The sequence below is a fragment of the Drosophila hydei genome, unplaced genomic scaffold (assembly GCF_003285905.1).
Source record: "Drosophila hydei strain 15085-1641.00,03,60 unplaced genomic scaffold, DhydRS2 tig00008116-arrow-pilon, whole genome shotgun sequence".
NCBI classification, from domain to species: Eukaryota; Metazoa; Arthropoda; class Insecta; order Diptera; family Drosophilidae; genus Drosophila; species Drosophila hydei.
Window position 1 is genome coordinate 1 of NW_022045829.1, and position 22991 is coordinate 22991.

A 22991-nucleotide genomic window follows, 5' to 3' on the forward strand; every position below is an offset into this window, starting at 1 on the left:
TTTTTCTTGAATAGCAAGCAAATATATTTGCTTCAGTAAGTTTTATACAATAAGAATTAAAGGTAATATTCAGAATCAGAATCAGAAATTTTGTTAGCATGGAAATATTTCATATTCTTTGAAAAAAGATTGTGGCCCTGAAAAGGGCCTTTTGCTTTTGGGTGTTCTGCATACATCAAGCTAAGATTTACTTGGAGCTAGTGTACTTGGTAAACTGCCTTTGTTCCTTCACTGACAGCGTGCTTGGCCAACTCTCCGGGCAACAGAAGACGGACTGCAGTTTGGATTTCCGACTGGTAATCGTAGAACGTTTTTGTTGTAGTGGGCAAACGAGAGGCTTCAGCAGCAATACGCTCAAAAATGTCGTTCACAAAGCTATTCATGATGCTCATGGCCTTTGACGAGATTCCAGTGTCAGGATGGACCTGCTTTAGCACTTTGTAAATGTAGATGGCGTAGCTTTCCTTCCTCTTACGCTTCTTCTTCTTATCATTCTTGGTAATATTCTTCTGGGCTTTGCCAGCCTTTTTGGCGCCTTTCCACTTGTCTTAGGCGGCATGATTGTTATTATTCACTCAAGTTCACTTTAACTCACTCCACAAATGTTTGACAGAAGCACACAAATGCTTAACATTTATAGGTTTTTTTTGTACAACGTTTTCATGTTTGCGAACAGCACAACTCACCTCGTTTACCTGAAAAAGTAGGGTAGTGGAAAAAAGTATAAGTTGTCATATTGTTGAGAGGGCTGGGCATTCGATATCTGTTTGTGCAAGTGTTAAAGTGAAAAAAAAAAGAATTTTAAGAAATGTCTGGCCGTGGTAAAGGTGGAAAAGTTAAGGGAAAGGCAAAGTCGCGTTCGAACCGCGCTGGCCTTCAGTTCCCCGTTGGTCGTATTCACCGTCTTCTTCGCAAGGCAACTATGCCGAGCGTGTTGGTGCCGGTGCTCCAGTGTACTTGGCGGCTGTTATGGAATACTTGCCGCTGAAGTTTTGGAGTTGGCTGGTAATGCAGCCCGCGATAACAAGAAAACTAGAATTATCCCTCGCCATCTGCAATTGGCCATCCGCAACGATGAGGAGTTGAATAAACTGCTTTCAGGCGTCACTATTGCCCAGGGCGGTGTGTTGCCTAACATCCAAGCAGTTTGTTGCCCAAGAAGACCGAAAAGAAGGCTTAAATTACTAATAACGAATTTACGCAAATCGAAACCAAACGTCCTTTTTCAGGACGACCAATTTATACAAAAGAGATGACTTTTTTCATACGTAAACTTCTAAATAATATGTATATAATAAGAATAAATAAAGGGAAAATTTACAGATGGTAGACGCTGAGAAAAGTACAGTCATCGCCATTCATTTAGTCATTTACTGTTTCTGTTCCATATTCCAAAGGTTTCAAATATGTTGAGCTGAAATATTGCTAATATTGCTGATATGTAAACTATAAATTTGGCAATGTACCCTTGAAATACACGCGAGTTTTCACCACAGCTTAGCTAAGATTTCTGTAACATCGAATATGAAATATGCACTTCTTTTTGATAGCTTCAAATTTTCATAAATGTCGAAACCAAATGGTTTAACTAGACGGAATTAATTCAATTTCTTGATCATTTCGTAGCCAATACTGAACATCAGCTAAATATATGCCCAATACCGATTTGGTTTGCGAAAAATGTATATTGAATTTTATATTTTCAAGCTCTTTTAGGGAAACATGTTGGTGGTCCTGAAAAGGACCGATTGGTGCGAGTGTAAGTTGCTTTTTATACTTCTTCTTTCCTACCGCCAAAGCCGTACAGTGTGCGACCTTGCCTTTTCAGCGCATAGACACATCCATGGCTGTGACTGTCTTCCTCTTGGCGTGTTCGGTGTATGTGACAGCATCACGAATAACATTTTCCAAAAAGACCTTAAGAACGCCACGAGTTTCTTCATAGATAAGTCCAGAGATTCGCTTCACGCCACCACGACGAGCTAAACGACGGATAGCTGGCTTCGTGATACCCTGGATATTATCACGCAACACTTTGCGATGACGCTTTGCACCTCCTTTACCCAAGCCTTTGCCACCTTTACCACGACCAGTCATTTTTCACTTTTTACTTTTTAATGAACACTTCACGAATGTCAGAAACAAACTAATGTCTGCATCGTTACATCCACTTCTATTTATACCGAGAAACCCGAAAACACGAGGGAGCACACAAATGCTTGCATCCCTCTCACACACTACCCTCTCAACTTGTAGAGTAGAGCGCATAGCATTTAACATGAGTAACGAATATGTCTATCTCTTTCTAACTCACCACCAGTTTTCTATATAAGCGATGCGTAAGCGAGCATCTCGATTATTGTGTTTTAACAGTGACAGTGTAAAGTAAGAATTGTGAAAGAGAGAAAAAAATGGCTCGTACAAAGCAGACCGCTCGCAAATCAACTGGAGGCAAGGCTCCTCGCAAGCAGTTGGCCACTAAGGCAGCACGTAAAAGTGCACCAGCTACTGGCGGTGTCAAGAAACCTCATCGCTATCGCCCTGGCACTGTTGCTCTGCGTGAAATTCGTCGCTACCAGAAGAGCACTGAATTGCTTATTCGCAAGTTGCCGTTCCAGCGTCTAGTGCGTGAAATCGCTCAAGACTTCAAGACTGACCTTCGTTTCCAGAGCTCAGCTGTGATGGCACTCCAGGAAGCTAGCGAAGCCTATTTGGTTGGCCTATTCGAAGATACAAACTTGTGTGCCATCCATGCTAAGCGTGTCACAATCATGCCCAAGGACATTCAACTGGCCAGACGTATTCGCGGCGAGCGCGCTTAAATTTCTTCTCTCTGCCTTGTACATATACAAATCGGTCCTTTTCAGGACCACAATATTTATAACAAGGAGATTCCTATTTTCGTTTAAACGACAATCATTTTGAATTTGAGTTGATATAAAAATAAAGGAAACGAGTATATAGGTTTATATTTACATAATAAAATGTAGGTTAGAGCAAATGTCACTAACTAGTCCTAGTCCTAGTCAAGTAATTGAGTAAGGATCTCAATATATTTTTGTTAAAGGGAAACGTTTCTTGCTTAATAAAAAAATGTGTATTTTTAAAGCGAATATCGAATGTGAACGTATCTATCGTTAATGTGTGATACGTTTGATGTAACTTAAGATAATATATTTCTTTTCTGAGATTTTCCTTTTATTTTATAAGCACTTCCTATTGAAGATAAAACTATATTAGTTTTTAAACATTTTAGCATTCTTCTTAATAAAATAAAGTGGCTTAGATGAAAAAATATTTTATCACTGTATTTCTTGGTGAGGGAGAAGTGTATATCGCATTATATATATAATATTACGATATGAAATGACTATAAGTTTGATGCAAGTAAAGAGAATAAAACATTTTTCTTCTAATATTATCTTTATTAACATATATTTATTGTTAAGGAGAAGATTTTATTTTTACAAACCATTTTTGTATTGCGTTGCCTCGAATGCAAGTCTGCTTTCAACACCAAATGGGTTAGTTAAAATCGCATTTAAAAGAGAAAGATATAAGGAATGTTCATATTAATAGTTGAATTTGACAAAAAAATTAATGAATTATTATCTGTCAACATAATTTGTTAACATTTTCATTATTATTTAATTAAAAATGCGATTTTTCCAAGATATCTTATTTTGCTATCATACAATGTCAAACTTTAGATGGCAATTAAAAATCGTTAAATCATATTTAACAAACTGAGAACTTATTTTTTCAATTTTTCAAACATTTTGGAATATGTTCAATTAACTATTTAGTTTAAATTCCATGTATAAATTGTTCAAAAAGATAAATCAATAAAATGGTAATTGTAAACTTCTGTGTAACGAACGTTCAATAGCAAAAACATTCTCGCGTAGCCTTCCTCCTCGATTCTCACTGAAACGGGTGACCAAAATGCCATGCCGCAGCTGGCAAATTTCGATTAAACAAAAACGTTGCATTTGTTTTTATAGTGAAGAAGTAAAGAAGTGCTGAATAAAAATGTCTGATTCCGTTGTTGCAGTATCTGCGTCTCCCGTGACTCCCCAAACAGCCTCAGCTGAGAAGAAGGTAGCTGCTAAAAAGCCAGCATCCGCATCCGCATCGAAGGCAAAGAAAACAACGGCTCCTCCAACACACCCACCAACTCAGCAGATGGTGGATGCATCGATACAAAATTTAAAGGAACGTGGTGGCTCATCCCTTTTGGCTATAAAGAAATATATCAGTGCCACTTACAAGTGCGATGCCCAAAAACTAGCCCCATTCATTAAGAAGTACCTGAAGAATTCAGTTGCGAATGGAAAGTTGATTCAAACAAAGGGCAAGGGTGCATCTGGTTCGTTTAAGTTGTCTGCATCTTCCAAAAAGGAGCCTAAGCCTAAGGTGTCCTCTGTAGAGAAGAAATCCAAGAAGGTAACTTCGTCGGCAGCAGCAGCTAAAAAGAAAACTATATCTGCTACCAAGAAACCAAAGGGAGTCGCTGATAAGAAGTTGTCGAAGGCTGTGGTGACCAAAAAGAGTGTTGACAAGAAGAAAGCTGAAAAAGCGAAGGCCAAAGATGCAAAGAAAGTTGGTACTATTAAAGCCAAGCCCACAACAGCAAAGGCAAAGTCAAGCGCAGCAAAGCCAAAAACTCCTAAACCTAAGACCACCAGTGCTAAGCCTAAGAAGGTTGTCGCGGCTGCGTCGCCAAAAAAAGCTGCTGCCAAGAAGCCAAAGGCAAAAACTGCGTCTGCAACAAAGAAGTAATTTCACATCGAAATATACTCTTCAGACAGAGTATGAACAAATTTCAAAACTATGAAATTTGCTATTAAACAAAGTCCTTTTCAGGACTACAATTTTATATATCCAAGAGAAAAAAAAATATTTTTCTACCTGTATCTTTCTTGTTGCTGTTAAAAGTAATATAAAAAGAAACGGATCCTATTTAGTCAGCAGCAATATTTGAAATATATTCGATGTTAATTTCTGTTTTCGTCAAATAGTTTTTACGTGTCCAACTTCATCATAATAAAAACGTAGGAAATTGTAGTGGGATATTTATGGAGTAACGATAATTTTATAGTTTTTCTTGAATAGCAAGCAAATATATTTGCTTCAGTAAGTTTTATACAATAAGAATTAAAGGTAATCTATTCAGAATCAGAATCAGAAATTTTGTTAGCATGGAAATATTTCATATTCTTTGAAAAAAGATTTGTGGCCCTGAAAAGGGCCTTTTGCTTTTGGGTGTTCTGCACACATCAAGCTAAGATTTACTTGGAGCTAGTGTACTTGGTAACTGCCTTTGTTCCTTCACTGACAGCGTGCTTGGCCAACTCTCCGGGCAACAGAAGACGGACTGCAGTTTGGATTTCCCGACTGGTAATCGTAGAACGTTTGTTGTAGTGGGCCAAACGAGAGGCTTCAGCAGCAATACGCTCAAAAATGTCGTTCACAAAGCTATTCATGATGCTCATGGCCTTTGACGAGATTCCAGTGTCAGGATGGACCTGCTTTAGCACTTTGTAAATGTAGATGGCGTAGCTTTCCTTCCTCTTACGCTTCTTCTTCTTATCATTCTTGGTAATATTCTTCTGGGCTTTGCCAGCCTTTTTGGCTGCCTTTCCACTTGTCTTAGGCGGCATGATTGTTATTATTCACTCAAGTTCACTTTAACTCACTTCACAAATGTTTGACAGAAGCACACAAATTGCTTAACATTTATAGGTTTTTTTTGTACAACGTTTTCATGTTTGCGCACAGCACAACTCACCCTCGTTTACCTGAAAAAGTAGGTAGTGAAAAAAGTATAAGTTGTCATATTGTTGAGAGGGCTGGGCATTCGATACTTGTTTGTGCAGTGTTAAAGTGAAAAAAAAAGAATTTAAGAAATGTCTGGCCGTGGTAAAGGTGGAAAAGTTAAGGGAAAGGCAAAGTCGCGTTCGAACCGCGCTGGCCTTCAGTTCCCCGTTGGTCGTATTCACCGTCTTCTTCGCAAAGGCAACTATGCCGAGCGTGTTGGTGCCGGTGCTCCAGTGTACTTGGCGGCTGTTATGGAATACTTGGCCGCTGAAGTTTTGGAGTTGGCTGGTAATGCAGCCCGCGATAACAAGAAAACCAGAATTATCCCTCGCCATCTGCAATTGGCCATCCGCAACGATGAGGAGTTGAATAAACTGCTTTCAGGCGTCACTATTGCCCAGGGCGGTGTGTTGCCTAACATCCAAGCAGTTTTGTTGCCCAAGAAGACCGAAAAGAAGGCTTAAATTACTAATAACGAATTTACGCAAATCGAAACCAAACGTCCTTTTCAGGACGACCAATTTATACAAAAGAGATGACTTTTTTCATACGTAAACATTCTAAATAATATGTATATAATAAGAATAAATAAAGGGAAAATTTACAGATGGTAGACGCTGAGAAAAGTACAGTCATCGCCATTCATTTAGTCATTTAGTGTTTCTGTTCCATATTCCAAAGGTTTCAAATATGTTGAACTGAAATATTGCTAATATTGCTGATATGTAAACTATAAATTTGGCAATGTACCCTTGAAATACACGCGAGTTTTCACCGCAGCTTAGCTAAGATTTCTGTAACATCGAATTCTTATTCGAATATGAAATATGCACAATACTTCTTTTTGATAGCTTCAAATTTTTCATAAATGTCGAAACCAAATGGTTTAACTAGACGGAATTAATTCAATTTCTCGATCATTTCGTAGCCAATACTGAACATCAGCTAAATATATGCCCAATACCGATTTGGTTTACGAAAAATGTATATTGAATTTTATATTTTCAAGCTCTTTTAGGGAAACATGTTGGTGGTCCTGAAAAGGACCGATTGGTGCGAGTGTAAGTTGCTTTTTATACTTTCTTCTTTCCTAACCGCCAAAGCCGTACAGTGTGCGACCTTGCCTTTTCAGCGCATAGACAACATCCATGGCTGTGACTGTCTTCCTCTTGGCGTGTTCGGTGTATGTGACAGCATCACGAATAACATTTTCCAAAAAGACCTTAAGAACGCCACGAGTTTCTTCATAGATAAGTCCAGAGATTCGCTTCACGCCACCACGACGAGCTAAACGACGGATAGCTGGCTTCGTGATACCCTGGATATTATCACGCAACACTTTGCGATGACGCTTTGCACCTCCTTTACCCAAGCCTTTGCCACCTTTACCACGACCAGTCATTTTTCACTTTTTACTTTTTAATGAACACTTCACGAATGTCAGAAACAAACTAATGTCTGCATCGTTACATCCACTTCTATTTATACCGAGAAACCCGAAAACACGAGGGAGCACACAAATGCTTGCATCCCTCTCACACACTACCCTCTCAACTTGTAGAGTAGAGCGCATAGCATTTAACATGAGTAACGAATATGTCTATCTCTTTCTAACTCACCACCAGTTTTCTATATAAGCGATGCGTAAGCGAGCATCTCGATTATTGTGTTTTTAACAGTGACAGTGTAAAGTAAGAATTGTGAAAGAGAGAAAAAAATGGCTCGTACAAAGCAGACCGCTCGCAAATCAACTGGAGGCAAGGCTCCTCGCAAGCAGTTGGCCACTAAGGCAGCACGTAAAAGTGCACCAGCTACTGGCGGTGTCAAGAAACCTCATCGCTATCGCCCTGGCACTGTTGCTCTGCGTGAAATTCGTCGCTACCAGAAGAGCACTGAATTGCTTATTCGCAAGTTGCCGTTCCAGCGTCTAGTGCGTGAAATCGCTCAAGACTTCAAGACTGACCTTCGTTTCCAGAGCTCAGCTGTGATGGCACTCCAGGAAGCTAGCGAAGCCTATTTGGTTGGCCTATTCGAAGATACAAACTTGTGTGCCATCCATGCTAAGCGTGTCACAATCATGCCCAAGGACATTCAACTGGCCAGACGTATTCGCGGCGAGCGCGCTTAAATTTCTTCTCTCTGCCTTGTACATATACAAATCGGTCCTTTTCAGGACCACAATATTTATAACAAGGAGATTCCTATTTTCGTTTAAACGACAATCATTTTGAATTTGAGTTGATATAAAAATAAAGGAAACGAGTATATAGGTTTATATTTACATAATAAAATGTAGGTTAGAGCAAATGTCACTAACTAGTCCTAGTCCTAGTCAAGTAATTGAGTAAGGATCTCAATATATTTTTGTTAAAGGTAAACGTTTCTTGCTTAACAAAAAAATGTGTATTTTTAAAGCGAATATCGAATGTGAACGTATCGTTAATGTGTGATACGTTTGATGTAACTTAAGATAATATATTTCTTTTCTGAGATTTTCCTTTTATTTTTATAAGCACTTCCTATTGAAGATAAAACTATATTAGTTTTTAAACATTTTAGCATTCTTCTTAATAAAATAAAGTGGCTTAGATGAAAAAATATTTTATCACTGTATTTCTTGGTGAGGGAGAAGTGTATATCGCATTATATATATAATATTACGATATGAAATGACTATATGTTTGATGCAAGTAAAGAGAATAAAACATTTTTCTTCTAATATTATCTTTATTAACATATATTTATTGTTAAGGAGAAGATTTTATTTTTACAAACCATTTTTGTATTGCGTTGCCTCGAATGCAAGTCTGCTTTCAACACCAAATGGGTTAGTTAAAATCGCATTTAAAAGAGAAAGATATAAGGAATGTTCATATTAATAGTTGAATTTGACAAAAAAATTAATGAATTATTATCTGTCAACATAATTTGTTAACATTTTCATTATTATTTAATTAAAAATGCGATTTTTCCAAGATATCTTATTTTGCTATCATACAATGTCAAACTTTAGATGGCAATTAAAAATCGTTAAATCATATTTAACAAACTGAGAACTTATTTTTTCAATTTTTCAAACATTTTGGAATATGTTCAATTAACTATTTAGTTTAAATTCCATGTATAAATTGTTCAAAAAGATAAATCAATAAAATGGTAATTGTAAACTTCTGTGTAACGAACGTTCAATAGCAAAAACATTCTCGCGTAGCCTTCCTCCTCGATTCTCACTGAAACGGGTGACCAAAATGCCATGCCGCAGCTGGCAAATTTCGATTAAACAAAAACGTTGCATTTGTTTTTATAGTGAAGAAGTAAAGAAGTGCTGAATAAAAATGTCTGATTCCGTTGTTGCAGTATCTGCGTCTCCCGTGACTCCCCAAACAGCCTCAGCTGAGAAGAAGGTAGCTGCTAAAAAGCCAGCATCCGCATCCGCATCGAAGGCAAAGAAAACAACGGCTCCTCCAACACACCCACCAACTCAGCAGATGGTGGATGCATCGATACAAAATTTAAAGGAACGTGGTGGCTCATCCCTTTTGGCTATAAAGAAATATATCAGTGCCACTTACAAGTGCGATGCCCAAAAACTAGCCCCATTCATTAAGAAGTACCTGAAGAATTCAGTTGCGAATGGAAAGTTGATTCAAACAAAGGGCAAGGGTGCATCTGGTTCGTTTAAGTTGTCTGCATCTTCCAAAAAGGAGCCTAAGCCTAAGGTGTCCTCTGTAGAGAAGAAATCCAAGAAGGTAACTTCGTCGGCAGCAGCAGCTAAAAAGAAAACTATATGTGCTACCAAGAAACCAAAGGGAGTCGCTGATAAGAAGTTGTCGAAGGCTGTGGTGACCAAAAAGAGTGTTGACAAGAAGAAAGCTGAAAAAGCGAAGGCCAAAGATGCAAAGAAAGTTGGTACTATTAAAGCCAAGCCCACAACAGCAAAGGCAAAGTCAAGCGCAGCAAAGCCAAAAACTCCTAAACCTAAGACCACCAGTGCTAAGCCTAAGAAGGTTGTCGCGGCTGCGTCGCCAAAAAAAGCTGCTGCCAAGAAGCCAAAGGCAAAAACTGCGTCTGCAACAAAGAAGTAATTTCACATCGAAATATACTCTTCAGACAGAGTATGAACAAATTTCAAAACTATGAAATTTGCTATTAAACAAAGTCCTTTTCAGGACTACAATTTTATATATCCAAGAGAAAAAAAAATATTTTTCTACCTGTATCTTTCTTGTTGCTGTTAAAAGTAATATAAAAAGAAACGGATCCTATTTAGTCAGCAGCAATATTTGAAATATATTCGATGTTAATTTCTGTTTTCGTCAAATAGTTTTTACGTGTCCAACTTCATCATAATAAAAACGTAGGAAATTGTAGTGGGATATTTGTGGAGTAACGATAATTTTATAGTTTTTCTTGAATAGCAAGCAAATATATTTGCTTCAGTAAGTTTTATACAATAAGAATTAAAGGTAATCTATTCAGAATCAGAATCAGAAATTTTGTTAGCATGGAAATATTTCATATTCTTTGAAAAAAGATTTGTGGCCCTGAAAAGGGCCTTTTGCTTTTGGGTGTTCTGCATACATCAAGCTAAGATTTACTTGGAGCTAGTGTACTTGGTAACTGCCTTTGTTCCTTCACTGACAGCGTGCTTGGCCAACTCTCCGGGCAACAGAAGACGGACTGCAGTTTGGATTTCCCGACTGGTAATCGTAGAACGTTTGTTGTAGTGGGCCAAACGAGAGGCTTCAGCAGCAATACGCTCAAAAATGTCGTTCACAAAGCTATTCATGATGCTCATGGCCTTTGACGAGATTCCAGTGTCAGGATGGACCTGCTTTAGCACTTTGTAAATGTAGATGGCGTAGCTTTCCTTCCTCTTACGCTTCTTCTTCTTATCATTCTTGGTAATATTCTTCTGGGCTTTGCCAGCCTTTTTGGCTGCCTTTCCACTTGTCTTAGGCGGCATGATTGTTATTATTCACTCAAGTTCACTTTAACTCACTTCACAAATGTTTGACAGAAGCACACAAATTGCTTAACATTTATAGGTTTTTTTTGTACAACGTTTTCATGTTTGCGCACAGCACAACTCACCCTCGTTTACCTGAAAAAGTAGGTAGTGAAAAAAGTATAAGTTGTCATATTGTTGAGAGGGCTGGGCATTCGATACTTGTTTGTGCAGTGTTAAAGTGAAAAAAAAAGAATTTAAGAAATGTCTGGCCGTGGTAAAGGTGGAAAAGTTAAGGGAAAGGCAAAGTCGCGTTCGAACCGCGCTGGCCTTCAGTTCCCCGTTGGTCGTATTCACCGTCTTCTTCGCAAAGGCAACTATGCCGAGCGTGTTGGTGCCGGTGCTCCAGTGTACTTGGCGGCTGTTATGGAATACTTGGCCGCTGAAGTTTTGGAGTTGGCTGGTAATGCAGCCCGCGATAACAAGAAAACCAGAATTATCCCTCGCCATCTGCAATTGGCCATCCGCAACGATGAGGAGTTGAATAAACTGCTTTCAGGCGTCACTATTGCCCAGGGCGGTGTGTTGCCTAACATCCAAGCAGTTTTGTTGCCCAAGAAGACCGAAAAGAAGGCTTAAATTACTAATAACGAATTTACGCAAATCGAAACCAAACGTCCTTTTCAGGACGACCAATTTATACAAAAGAGATGACTTTTTTCATACGTAAACATTCTAAATAATATGTATATAATAAGAATAAATAAAGGGAAAATTTACAGATGGTAGACGCTGAGAAAAGTACAGTCATCGCCATTCATTTAGTCATTTAGTGTTTCTGTTCCATATTCCAAAGGTTTCAAATATGTTGAACTGAAATATTGCTAATATTGCTGATATGTAAACTATAAATTTGGCAATGTACCCTTGAAATACACGCGAGTTTTCACCGCAGCTTAGCTAAGATTTCTGTAACATCGAATTCTTATTCGAATATGAAATATGCACAATACTTCTTTTTGATAGCTTCAAATTTTTCATAAATGTCGAAACCAAATGGTTTAACTAGACGGAATTAATTCAATTTCTCGATCATTTCGTAGCCAATACTGAACATCAGCTAAATATATGCCCAATACCGATTTGGTTTACGAAAAATGTATATTGAATTTTATATTTTCAAGCTCTTTTAGGGAAACATGTTGGTGGTCCTGAAAAGGACCGATTGGTGCGAGTGTAAGTTGCTTTTTATACTTTCTTCTTTCCTAACCGCCAAAGCCGTACAGTGTGCGACCTTGCCTTTTCAGCGCATAGACAACATCCATGGCTGTGACTGTCTTCCTCTTGGCGTGTTCGGTGTATGTGACAGCATCACGAATAACATTTTCCAAAAAGACCTTAAGAACGCCACGAGTTTCTTCATAGATAAGTCCAGAGATTCGCTTCACGCCACCACGACGAGCTAAACGACGGATAGCTGGCTTCGTGATACCCTGGATATTATCACGCAACACTTTGCGATGACGCTTTGCACCTCCTTTACCCAAGCCTTTGCCACCTTTACCACGACCAGTCATTTTTCACTTTTTACTTTTTAATGAACACTTCACGAATGTCAGAAACAAACTAATGTCTGCATCGTTACATCCACTTCTATTTATACCGAGAAACCCGAAAACACGAGGGAGCACACAAATGCTTGCATCCCTCTCACACACTACCCTCTCAACTTGTAGAGTAGAGCGCATAGCATTTAACATGAGTAACGAATATGTCTATCTCTTTCTAACTCACCACCAGTTTTCTATATAAGCGATGCGTAAGCGAGCATCTCGATTATTGTGTTTTTAACAGTGACAGTGTAAAGTAAGAATTGTGAAAGAGAGAAAAAAATGGCTCGTACAAAGCAGACCGCTCGCAAATCAACTGGAGGCAAGGCTCCTCGCAAGCAGTTGGCCACTAAGGCAGCACGTAAAAGTGCACCAGCTACTGGCGGTGTCAAGAAACCTCATCGCTATCGCCCTGGCACTGTTGCTCTGCGTGAAATTCGTCGCTACCAGAAGAGCACTGAATTGCTTATTCGCAAGTTGCCGTTCCAGCGTCTAGTGCGTGAAATCGCTCAAGACTTCAAGACTGACCTTCGTTTCCAGAGCTCAGCTGTGATGGCACTCCAGGAAGCTAGCGAAGCCTATTTGGTTGGCCTATTCGAAGATACAAACTTGTGTGCCATCCATGCTAAGCGTGTCACAATCATGCCCAAGGACATTCAACTGGCCAGACGTATTCGCGGCGAGCGCGCTTAAATTTCTTCTCTCTGCCTTGTACATATACAAATCGGTCCTTTTCAGGACCACAATATTTATAACAAGGAGATTCCTATTTTCGTTTAAACGACAATCATTTTGAATTTGAGTTGATATAAAAATAAAGGAAACGAGTATATAGGTTTATATTTACATAATAAAATGTAGGTTAGAGCAAATGTCACTAACTAGTCCTAGTCCTAGTCAAGTAATTGAGTAAGGATCTCAATATATTTTTGTTAAAGGTAAACGTTTCTTGCTTAACAAAAAAATGTGTATTTTTAAAGCGAATATCGAATGTGAACGTATCGTTAATGTGTGATACGTTTGATGTAACTTAAGATAATATATTTCTTTTCTGAGATTTTCCTTTTATTTTTATAAGCACTTCCTATTGAAGATAAAACTATATTAGTTTTTAAACATTTTAGCATTCTTCTTAATAAAATAAAGTGGCTTAGATGAAAAAATATTTTATCACTGTATTTCTTGGTGAGGGAGAAGTGTATATCGCATTATATATATAATATTACGATATGAAATGACTATATGTTTGATGCAAGTAAAGAGAATAAAACATTTTTCTTCTAATATTATCTTTATTAACATATATTTATTGTTAAGGAGAAGATTTTATTTTTACAAACCATTTTTGTATTGCGTTGCCTCGAATGCAAGTCTGCTTTCAACACCAAATGGGTTAGTTAAAATCGCATTTAAAAGAGAAAGATATAAGGAATGTTCATATTAATAGTTGAATTTGACAAAAAAATTAATGAATTATTATCTGTCAACATAATTTGTTAACATTTTCATTATTATTTAATTAAAAATGCGATTTTTCCAAGATATCTTATTTTGCTATCATACAATGTCAAACTTTAGATGGCAATTAAAAATCGTTAAATCATATTTAACAAACTGAGAACTTATTTTTTCAATTTTTCAAACATTTTGGAATATGTTCAATTAACTATTTAGTTTAAATTCCATGTATAAATTGTTCAAAAAGATAAATCAATAAAATGGTAATTGTAAACTTCTGTGTAACGAACGTTCAATAGCAAAAACATTCTCGCGTAGCCTTCCTCCTCGATTCTCACTGAAACGGGTGACCAAAATGCCATGCCGCAGCTGGCAAATTTCGATTAAACAAAAACGTTGCATTTGTTTTTATAGTGAAGAAGTAAAGAAGTGCTGAATAAAAATGTCTGATTCCGTTGTTGCAGTATCTGCGTCTCCCGTGACTCCCCAAACAGCCTCAGCTGAGAAGAAGGTAGCTGCTAAAAAGCCAGCATCCGCATCCGCATCGAAGGCAAAGAAAACAACGGCTCCTCCAACACACCCACCAACTCAGCAGATGGTGGATGCATCGATACAAAATTTAAAGGAACGTGGTGGCTCATCCCTTTTGGCTATAAAGAAATATATCAGTGCCACTTACAAGTGCGATGCCCAAAAACTAGCCCCATTCATTAAGAAGTACCTGAAGAATTCAGTTGCGAATGGAAAGTTGATTCAAACAAAGGGCAAGGGTGCATCTGGTTCGTTTAAGTTGTCTGCATCTTCCAAAAAGGAGCCTAAGCCTAAGGTGTCCTCTGTAGAGAAGAAATCCAAGAAGGTAACTTCGTCGGCAGCAGCAGCTAAAAAGAAAACTATATGTGCTACCAAGAAACCAAAGGGAGTCGCTGATAAGAAGTTGTCGAAGGCTGTGGTGACCAAAAAGAGTGTTGACAAGAAGAAAGCTGAAAAAGCGAAGGCCAAAGATGCAAAGAAAGTTGGTACTATTAAAGCCAAGCCCACAACAGCAAAGGCAAAGTCAAGCGCAGCAAAGCCAAAAACTCCTAAACCTAAGACCACCAGTGCTAAGCCTAAGAAGGTTGTCGCGGCTGCGTCGCCAAAAAAAGCTGCTGCCAAGAAGCCAAAGGCAAAAACTGCGTCTGCAACAAAGAAGTAATTTCACATCGAAATATACTCTTCAGACAGAGTATGAACAAATTTCAAAACTATGAAATTTGCTATTAAACAAAGTCCTTTTCAGGACTACAATTTTATATATCCAAGAGAAAAAAAAATATTTTTCTACCTGTATCTTTCTTGTTGCTGTTAAAAGTAATATAAAAAGAAACGGATCCTATTTAGTCAGCAGCAATATTTGAAATATATTCGATGTTAATTTCTGTTTTCGTCAAATAGTTTTTACGTGTCCAACTTCATCATAATAAAAACGTAGGAAATTGTAGTGGGATATTTGTGGAGTAACGATAATTTTATAGTTTTTCTTGAATAGCAAGCAAATATATTTGCTTCAGTAAGTTTTATACAATAAGAATTAAAGGTAATCTATTCAGAATCAGAATCAGAAATTTTGTTAGCATGGAAATATTTCATATTCTTTGAAAAAAGATTTGTGGCCCTGAAAAGGGCCTTTTGCTTTTGGGTGTTCTGCATACATCAAGCTAAGATTTACTTGGAGCTAGTGTACTTGGTAACTGCCTTTGTTCCTTCACTGACAGCGTGCTTGGCCAACTCTCCGGGCAACAGAAGACGGACTGCAGTTTGGATTTCCCGACTGGTAATCGTAGAACGTTTGTTGTAGTGGGCCAAACGAGAGGCTTCAGCAGCGATACGCTCAAAAATGTCGTTCACAAAGCTATTCATGATGCTCATGGCCTTTGACGAGATTCCAGTGTCAGGATGGACCTGCTTTAGCACTTTGTAAATGTAGATGGCGTAGCTTTCCTTCCTCTTACGCTTCTTCTTCTTATCATTCTTGGTAATATTCTTCTGGGCTTTGCCAGCCTTTTTGGCTGCCTTTCCACTTGTCTTAGGCGGCATGATTGTTATTATTCACTCAAGTTCACTTTAACTCACTTCACAAATGTTTGACAGAAGCACACAAATTGCTTAACATTTATAGGTTTTTTTTGTACAACGTTTTCATGTTTGCGCACAGCACAACTCACCCTCGTTTACCTGAAAAAGTAGGTAGTGAAAAAAGTATAAGTTGTCATATTGTTGAGAGGGCTGGGCATTCGATACTTGTTTGTGCAGTGTTAAAGTGAAAAAAAAAGAATTTAAGAAATGTCTGGCCGTGGTAAAGGTGGAAAAGTTAAGGGAAAGGCAAAGTCGCGTTCGAACCGCGCTGGCCTTCAGTTCCCCGTTGGTCGTATTCACCGTCTTCTTCGCAAAGGCAACTATGCCGAGCGTGTTGGTGCCGGTGCTCCAGTGTACTTGGCGGCTGTTATGGAATACTTGGCCGCTGAAGTTTTGGAGTTGGCTGGTAATGCAGCCCGCGATAACAAGAAAACCAGAATTATCCCTCGCCATCTGCAATTGGCCATCCGCAACGATGAGGAGTTGAATAAACTGCTTTCAGGCGTCACTATTGCCCAGGGCGGTGTGTTGCCTAACATCCAAGCAGTTTTGTTGCCCAAGAAGACCGAAAAGAAGGCTTAAATTACTAATAACGAATTTACGCAAATCGAAACCAAACGTCCTTTTCAGGACGACCAATTTATACAAAAGAGATGACTTTTTTCATACGTAAACATTCTAAATAATATGTATATAATAAGAAAAAATAAAGGGAAAATTTACAGATGGTAGACGCTGAGAAAAGTACAGTCATCGCCATTCATTTAGTCATTTAGTGTTTCTGTTCCATATTCCAAAGGTTTCAAATATGTTGAACTGAAATATTGCTAATATTGCTGATATGTAAACTATAAATTTGGCAATGTACCCTTGAAATACACGCGAGTTTTCACCGCAGCTTAGCTAAGATTTCTGTAACATCGAATTCTTATTCGAATATGAAATATGCACAATACTTCTTTTTGATAGCTTCAAATTTTTCATAAATGTCGAAACCAAATGGTTTAACTAGACGGAATTAATTCAATTTCTCGATCATTTCGTAGCCAATACTGAACATCAGCTAAATATATGCCCAATACCGATTTGGTTTGCGAAAAAAAAAAAAAATGTATATTGAATTTTATATTTTCAAGCTCTTTTAGGGAAACATGTTGGTGGTCCTGAAAAGGACCGATTGGTGCGAGTGTAAGTTGCTTTTTATACTTTCTTCTTTCCTAACCGCCAAAGCCGTACAGTGTGCGACCTTGCCTTTTCAGCGCATAGACAACATCCATGGCTGTGACTGTCTTCCTCTTGGCGTGTTCGGTGTATGTGACAGCATCACGAATAACATTTTCCAAAAAGACCTTAAGAACGCCACGAGTTTCTTCATAGATAAGTCCAGAGATTCGCTTCACGCCACCACGACGAGCTAAACGACGGATAGCTGGCTTCGTGATACCCTGGATATTATCACGCAACACTTTGCGATGACGCTTTGCACCTCCTTTACCCAAGCCTTTGCCACCTTTACCACGACCAGTCATTTTTTTTTTTTTTTTTTTTTTTTTTTTTTTTTTTTTTTTTCAATCGCGATCAGTCGTTCGACCTGTAAAGACGTGAATTCGAACAGCCTTCGCTTAAGCTCTACTGCTGCAGAGTTCTAAAAATAGAACTTTGCGGTGCATTCTTCAACGCAACAGCAACAAAAACCGCACACGCAGCGTTTTCTTATCGCTTGCTTCCGCGTAACTCAATTGCTTTAATTGCAATTTACGAAATTTCGTCGCTTGGCGCGAGTGCGCCTGCACTCAAAAGCACAATCCGCGATGACATCTAATGTCAATGACCGCGCTACAGCTGTAAAGGTAAATGCAGAAATGCAAGCCCAGCTTAACGTTGTGATGGCAAATAGGCAAGCCTCCATCATGCCAATAAACTCAAAAATAGATATCGCCTCCGTGCAAGGCATCACTAACAACAAAAACACGAAACGTAAACAGCCAAATTCACCAAAAACCATCAAGAAAAGGCTCATCTTCGACGAACCAAGCACCAGCAATGCAGCATTAATATCAGAAAATCGATTTTCACTGCTCGTAGAAGAAGATGAAGACTACAGCGAATCACCTGTAGCTCCAGAAGCCCCAGTATTGACCGACCAGCAAACTACACCGAAACCTCGTCCGCCCCCCATATGGTGTCCAAACATCAAGTCTGTGGCCCTACTTCAACAGATAATAGATAAAGTAATTGATGCTAAATCATACGTAATTAAGCCAAAGAAGAATAACATAGGTGTATTAACCCAATGCAGTGAGGACTATCGCAGAGTTATAGACCACTTTACTAAGCTGGAATTGGAGTTCCACTGCTACCAGCTTAAGGAGGACAAACCATATAGAGTCGTGTTCAAAGGGCTTCACTCCAGCACTGATACAACACTAATTAAAAAGGAATTGGAAACCAAAGGCCACACAATTACAAATGTGCACAACCCACTGAGCCGTATGGACAAAACACCGCTAAATATATTTTTTGTTGTCGTGGCTCAGGCCCCCAACAACAAAGAAATTTTGGACATTCGAGTTGTCTGCAGGCAACGCTGCACAGTGGAACTGCCAAGAAGATACAACGACCTGACACAATGCCATCGCTGTCAAGAATTTGGACACACACAACGCTACTGCCACAAAGCTCCCAGGTGTGTGCGTTGCGCCGGGAAACACGCATCCAAAGACTGCACCCGCGAAAAGGACCAGGCACCAACTTGTGTGCACTGTGAGTTACAGCACCCAGCCAACTATAAGGGCTGCCAAGTATACAAGCGGTTGCGCAAATTGCAATCCCCAGCACAAAAAAGGAGTCCCACACAAACACCGTCTACGGGTCCGAGTACTGCTTCCGAAATTACAAGGCCCCGGAGCATTACCCAAGCCACGAGCTTTGCAACGCCTATTAGTGGTGTTTCTTACGCACAGGCCGCTAGAGGTGGACCGTCAAATAAGAATACCACAAGTGACACTTTGTTCACTGAAATGCTTCAGCAACAACAACGTCAGTTTGACGCAATTAATGCCGAGCTCAAAGCGATGCGAGAAGTACAATCCCAACAAGCAACCATGCTAAACAGTTTAATGGCCATCATAACCAAGCTTGCCTACAAATAATGGCTTTACGTGTGGGTATCTGGAACGCCAATGGCCTGAGAAACAAGACTCAGGAACTGGCTGCGTTTCTCTCACAAGAAAACATAGATATAATGTTAATAACAGAAACTCATGAGTGCCCCACTACACAAATTTTCGGATACGAACACTATCAGGCTCATGGTGAAGGAGCAAACTGCTTTGGTGGATCCTCAATCCTCATACGAGCAACAATACCGCATACACCTTTACTGTCAATTTGCAACGCAACAATGCAGGTCTCAGCCATCACCCTGCCTACGTCTATTGGAGCGATCGAAGTTGCGTCAATTTATCTTCCGCCAAACACTGGTCTGTGTGATCATCACATGGAACAGGTTCTAGGCCAAAGGTTGAATAAGACCCTCATCGGCGGCGACTGGAATGGATGGCACCCATTTTGGGGAAGCAATAGTGCGAATCGTCGCGGGGAAGTCATATTTGAGGCGATTCAAAACTTACAATTCAGCATATTGGCGACTGGAGCCCCCACCCGTTACCCAATTAATGGACACAGGCCCTCGGCAATCGACTTCGCTGTCTACAAAGGCATCTGTGACCGGCAATTGACCATTGAAGAATCCTTGGACCTATCCTCTGACCACCTGCCACTAATAGTCACAATCCACGCGCAGCCACAGCCCTTGCCCATTAGGAAACAACTACTGCCAGCAGGATCAGATTTAGGAGTCTTTAGGCGCGAGCTCCATTACTCTTTGCACATAGAAATGGAACTTAACACTCCTGAAGACGTGGACTACGCAGCAAACAAACTGCAGGAAGAAATAGTCAAAGCTGCGCACCAAGCCGCCCCACCATCTTGCCAAACAAGACAACAGTCTCCGTACAACATCCCCCTCACCTTGGAGGCCCAACACCTACTAATACACAAAAGATGGGCCAGGAGACGCTGGTTAAGATTACGCACGCCTGATGCCAAATCCACGTACAACGAAGCCACGAGGCATCTTAAAGCTGCTCTCGCCCTGCTTCAAAAGAGGTGTATCAGCGATGCGCTGGTACGAGCTGAATCGCCCACTGACGCAGAGTTTCAATTATGGAAATTTACAAGAAAGCTCAAACGGCAGCCAATACGTCGACATCCCATTCGGAGCATTTCTGGTTCCTGGCACATTGGTGACGAAGCTCAAGCTGAGGCTTTTGCAAACCACCTTCAAGACCAATTCACGCCGGTGATTACCGCAGAGGCCTCAGAAATCGAAGCAACAGAAGACATCGTTCTCTCGCCCCTCCCAGCTGAAGACCAGATAACTGGATGTACAAAAGAAGAGGTTCTTGAACACATCAGAAGAGTGAAGGCAAAAAAATCCCCTGGATATGATCTAATAAACGGCAGAGTCCTTAGAGCACTGCCTGACTCCACCATAGACTACATAACTATGGTGTACAACGCCATGCTCCGCATCCGGCACTTTCCAGCCTGCTGGAAGCGCGCCGTGATTGTGATGATTCCTAAGCCTGGCAAACCCGTGGGAGAAATTGAGTCGTACAGACCAATTAGCCTGTTGCCAGTACTCTCCAAAATATTCGAAAGAATATTTCTGGAACGAGTACTGACACATCTGGGACGCCAGGAGGCCATTCCAAACCATCAGTTTGGCTTCAGGAGACAGCATGGAACACCGGAACAGGTTCACAGAGTTGTGCACCATATCCTTGGAGCCTTTGAAGAAAAGATGTACTGCTCTGCCGTCTTTTTAGACATCAAACAGGCGTTTGATCGAGTTTGGCACCTGGGACTGCTGCAGAAAGTGAGGACCACCCTTCCAGCCCCATTTTTCGCGTTGCTATCCTCATACCTTATTGGAAGAACCTTCCAAGTGTCAAGGGGGCAAGCAGTATCCTTGACTAGACCAATTATGGCTGGAGTACCACAGGGTAGTGTTCTAGGCCCAACACTTTATACTTTATTCACAGGAGATATGCCAACTCCCGAGCCAAATATAGGAAGTACAGATGCAGTACTCATAGCGACCTATGCAGATGACACCGCCATCTTATCACGTCACGTATCTGCGCAAGAAGCTTCAGACTCACTACAAAAATATCTGGACTCTTTCGGACGCTGGGCAAAACGGTGGTGTATCACCATTAATGCACAAAAGTCTGTACATACTACCTTCGCCACTAGAAGAGGAGATTGCCCAAGCGTTGCATTGGGGCCCACTATTCCCAAAGCCTCAAAAGTAAAGTACCTTGGTATCACTCTTGACAGAAGGCTGACTTTTAAAGCGCACATAAGTCAAGTAACCTCAAAATGCAAAAGCAAGCTAAAAACCCTCGACTGGATGCTGAGAGCTTCAAGCAAGTTGTCTTACAGCAGCAAGGCCGCCATCTACAAGGCAATAGTTGTCCCAACCTTCGTATATGGTATCTCTCTATGGGGCTCCTCGGCGAAGACTACAAGGAACAAAATTCAGACCCTGCAGAATAAAGCACTACGCAGATGGACTGGAGCCAGCTGGTTTGTAAGAAACTCAGTCTTACATAGGGATTTAGCAATTCCCACAGTTGCTGAACTCATTGGGCGACACAGTTCAAGATACGCGGACAGACTTGCAGCGCATCCTAACCATCTCGCAAGCAACCTGGCTATAAACAACAATAGGCGAAGACTGAAGAGATTGCATCCTCTAGACAATATTAGAACTAATTAAGATAGTAGCTACAAGTGCAGAATAATTGGCATATCTGCCCTCCCATTAGTTAAGGTTTAGAGCTAAATGCGCTATAGAGTCTAAGACAATAAGCTGCAACAAAATAAAGAAAAAAAAAAAAAAAAAAAAAAAAAAAAAAAAGTCATTTTTCACTTTTTACTTTTTAATGAACACTTCACGAATGTCAGAAACAAACTAATGTCTGCATCGTTACATCCACTTATATTTATACCGAGAAACCCGAAAACACGAGGGAGCACACAAATGCTTGCATCCCTCTCACACACTACCCTCTCAACTTGTAGAGTAGAGCGCATAGCATTTAACATGAGTAACGAATATGTCTATCTCATTCTAACTCACCACCAGTTTTCTATATAAGCGATGCGTAAGCGAGCATCTCGATTATTGTGTTTTTAACAGTGACAGTGTAAAGTAAGAATTGTGAAAGAGAGAAAAAAATGGCTCGTACAAAGCAGACCGCTCGCAAATCAACTGGAGGCAAGGCTCCTCGCAAGCAGTTGGCCACTAAGGCAGCACGTAAAAGTGCACCAGCTACTGGCGGTGTCAAGAAACCTCATCGCTATCGCCCTGGCACTGTTGCTCTGCGTGAAATTCGTCGCTACCAGAAGAGCACTGAATTGCTTATTCGCAAGTTGCCGTTCCAGCGTCTAGTGCGTGAAATCGCTCAAGACTTCAAGACTGACCTTCGTTTCCAGAGCTCAGCTGTGATGGCTCTCCAGGAAGCTAGCGAAGCCTATTTGGTTGGCCTATTCGAAGATACAAACTTGTGTGCCATCCATGCTAAGCGTGTCACAATCATGCCCAAGGACATTCAACTGGCCAGACGTATTCGCGGCGAGCGCGCTTAAATTGCTTCTCTCTGCCTTGTACATATACAAATCGCACCCAACAAATCGGTCCTTTTTAGGACCACAATATAACAAGGAGATTCCTATTTTCGTTTAAACGACAATCATTTTGAATTTGAGTTGATATAAAAATAAAGGAAACGAGTATATAGGTTTATATTTACATAATAAAATGTAGGTTAGAGCAAATGTCACTAACTAGTCCTAGTCCTAGTCAAGTAATTGAGTAAGGATCTCAATATATTTTTGTTAAAGGGAAACGTTTCTTGCTTAATAAAAAATGTGTATTTTTAAAGCGAATATCGAATGTGAACGTATCGTTA

General features: G+C 40.0%; 16 protein-coding genes and 1 pseudogene across 16 annotated transcripts; 9 read left to right on the top strand and 8 right to left on the bottom strand.

The window, feature by feature from the left end:
- Positions 1-236: 236 nt before the first annotated feature.
- On the bottom strand, positions 237-735 carry LOC115483307 (histone H2B-like; the record flags this gene model as incomplete). Its single annotated transcript, XM_030224678.1, has 2 exons — positions 687-735; positions 237-547 (listed from the first exon to the last, which is right to left on the bottom strand). Coding segments are annotated over exons 1-2 (360 nt in total), but the record flags the coding sequence as incomplete, so codon positions are not given.
- Positions 736-808: 73 nt separating this feature from the next.
- On the top strand, positions 809-1647 carry LOC115483316 (annotated as a pseudogene).
- Positions 1648-1824: 177 nt separating this feature from the next.
- Positions 1825-2158, bottom strand: LOC115483313 (histone H4-like). The gene has a single exon (XM_030224690.1). The coding sequence runs from the start codon at positions 2095-2097 to the stop codon at positions 1825-1827; it is 273 nt and encodes a 90-aa protein (XP_030080550.1). The 5' UTR covers positions 2098-2158.
- A 188-nt stretch (positions 2159-2346) lies between these two features.
- On the top strand, positions 2347-7972 carry LOC115483317. The gene is made up of 4 exons (XM_030224700.1): positions 2347-2820; positions 4055-4606; positions 6019-6225; positions 7521-7972. Exons 1-4 carry the CDS (start codon positions 2412-2414, stop codon positions 7946-7948), a joined length of 1596 nt encoding a protein of 531 aa, XP_030080560.1. The 5' UTR covers positions 2347-2411; the 3' UTR covers positions 7949-7972.
- Positions 3975-4860, top strand: LOC115483309 (histone H1). The gene has a single exon (XM_030224686.1). The coding sequence runs from the start codon at positions 4033-4035 to the stop codon at positions 4780-4782; it is 750 nt and encodes a 249-aa protein (XP_030080546.1). The 5' UTR covers positions 3975-4032; the 3' UTR covers positions 4783-4860.
- LOC115483311 (histone H2B) lies at positions 5284-5705 on the bottom strand. Its single transcript, XM_030224688.1, has one exon. It carries the CDS (start codon positions 5661-5663, stop codon positions 5292-5294), a length of 372 nt encoding a protein of 123 aa, XP_030080548.1. The 5' UTR covers positions 5664-5705; the 3' UTR covers positions 5284-5291.
- Positions 5875-6332, top strand: LOC115483310 (histone H2A). The gene has a single exon (XM_030224687.1). It carries the CDS (start codon positions 5910-5912, stop codon positions 6282-6284), a length of 375 nt encoding a protein of 124 aa, XP_030080547.1. The 5' UTR covers positions 5875-5909; the 3' UTR covers positions 6285-6332.
- LOC115483312 (histone H4) lies at positions 6856-7277 on the bottom strand. Its single transcript, XM_030224689.1, has one exon. The coding sequence runs from the start codon at positions 7220-7222 to the stop codon at positions 6911-6913; it is 312 nt and encodes a 103-aa protein (XP_030080549.1). The 5' UTR covers positions 7223-7277; the 3' UTR covers positions 6856-6910.
- Positions 7973-9097: 1125 nt separating the features above from the next.
- On the top strand, positions 9098-9985 carry LOC115483295 (histone H1-like). Its single transcript, XM_030224648.1, has one exon. The coding sequence runs from the start codon at positions 9156-9158 to the stop codon at positions 9903-9905; it is 750 nt and encodes a 249-aa protein (XP_030080508.1). The 5' UTR covers positions 9098-9155; the 3' UTR covers positions 9906-9985.
- A 378-nt stretch (positions 9986-10363) lies between these two features.
- LOC115483300 (histone H2B) lies at positions 10364-10828 on the bottom strand. The gene has a single exon (XM_030224653.1). It carries the CDS (start codon positions 10784-10786, stop codon positions 10415-10417), a length of 372 nt encoding a protein of 123 aa, XP_030080513.1. The 5' UTR covers positions 10787-10828; the 3' UTR covers positions 10364-10414.
- Positions 10829-10997: 169 nt separating this feature from the next.
- Positions 10998-11455, top strand: LOC115483298 (histone H2A). Its single transcript, XM_030224651.1, has one exon. It carries the CDS (start codon positions 11033-11035, stop codon positions 11405-11407), a length of 375 nt encoding a protein of 124 aa, XP_030080511.1. The 5' UTR covers positions 10998-11032; the 3' UTR covers positions 11408-11455.
- A 523-nt stretch (positions 11456-11978) lies between these two features.
- Positions 11979-12400, bottom strand: LOC115483301 (histone H4). The gene has a single exon (XM_030224654.1). It carries the CDS (start codon positions 12343-12345, stop codon positions 12034-12036), a length of 312 nt encoding a protein of 103 aa, XP_030080514.1. The 5' UTR covers positions 12346-12400; the 3' UTR covers positions 11979-12033.
- A 190-nt stretch (positions 12401-12590) lies between these two features.
- LOC115483318 lies at positions 12591-22723 on the top strand. The gene is made up of 4 exons (XM_030224701.1): positions 12591-13069; positions 14301-14852; positions 16265-16471; positions 22241-22723. Exons 1-4 carry the CDS (start codon positions 12661-12663, stop codon positions 22666-22668), a joined length of 1596 nt encoding a protein of 531 aa, XP_030080561.1. The 5' UTR covers positions 12591-12660; the 3' UTR covers positions 22669-22723.
- Positions 14221-15108, top strand: LOC115483296 (histone H1-like). Its single transcript, XM_030224649.1, has one exon. It carries the CDS (start codon positions 14279-14281, stop codon positions 15026-15028), a length of 750 nt encoding a protein of 249 aa, XP_030080509.1. The 5' UTR covers positions 14221-14278; the 3' UTR covers positions 15029-15108.
- LOC115483299 (histone H2B) lies at positions 15487-15951 on the bottom strand. The gene has a single exon (XM_030224652.1). It carries the CDS (start codon positions 15907-15909, stop codon positions 15538-15540), a length of 372 nt encoding a protein of 123 aa, XP_030080512.1. The 5' UTR covers positions 15910-15951; the 3' UTR covers positions 15487-15537.
- LOC115483297 (histone H2A) lies at positions 16121-16578 on the top strand. Its single transcript, XM_030224650.1, has one exon. The coding sequence runs from the start codon at positions 16156-16158 to the stop codon at positions 16528-16530; it is 375 nt and encodes a 124-aa protein (XP_030080510.1). The 5' UTR covers positions 16121-16155; the 3' UTR covers positions 16531-16578.
- On the bottom strand, positions 17111-22010 carry LOC115483302 (histone H4). Its single transcript, XM_030224655.1, has 2 exons — positions 21943-22010; positions 17111-17477 (listed from the first exon to the last, which is right to left on the bottom strand). The coding sequence occupies exon 2, from the start codon at positions 17475-17477 to the stop codon at positions 17166-17168; it is 312 nt and encodes a 103-aa protein (XP_030080515.1). The 5' UTR covers positions 21943-22010; the 3' UTR covers positions 17111-17165.
- Positions 22724-22991: the final 268 nt, after the last annotated feature.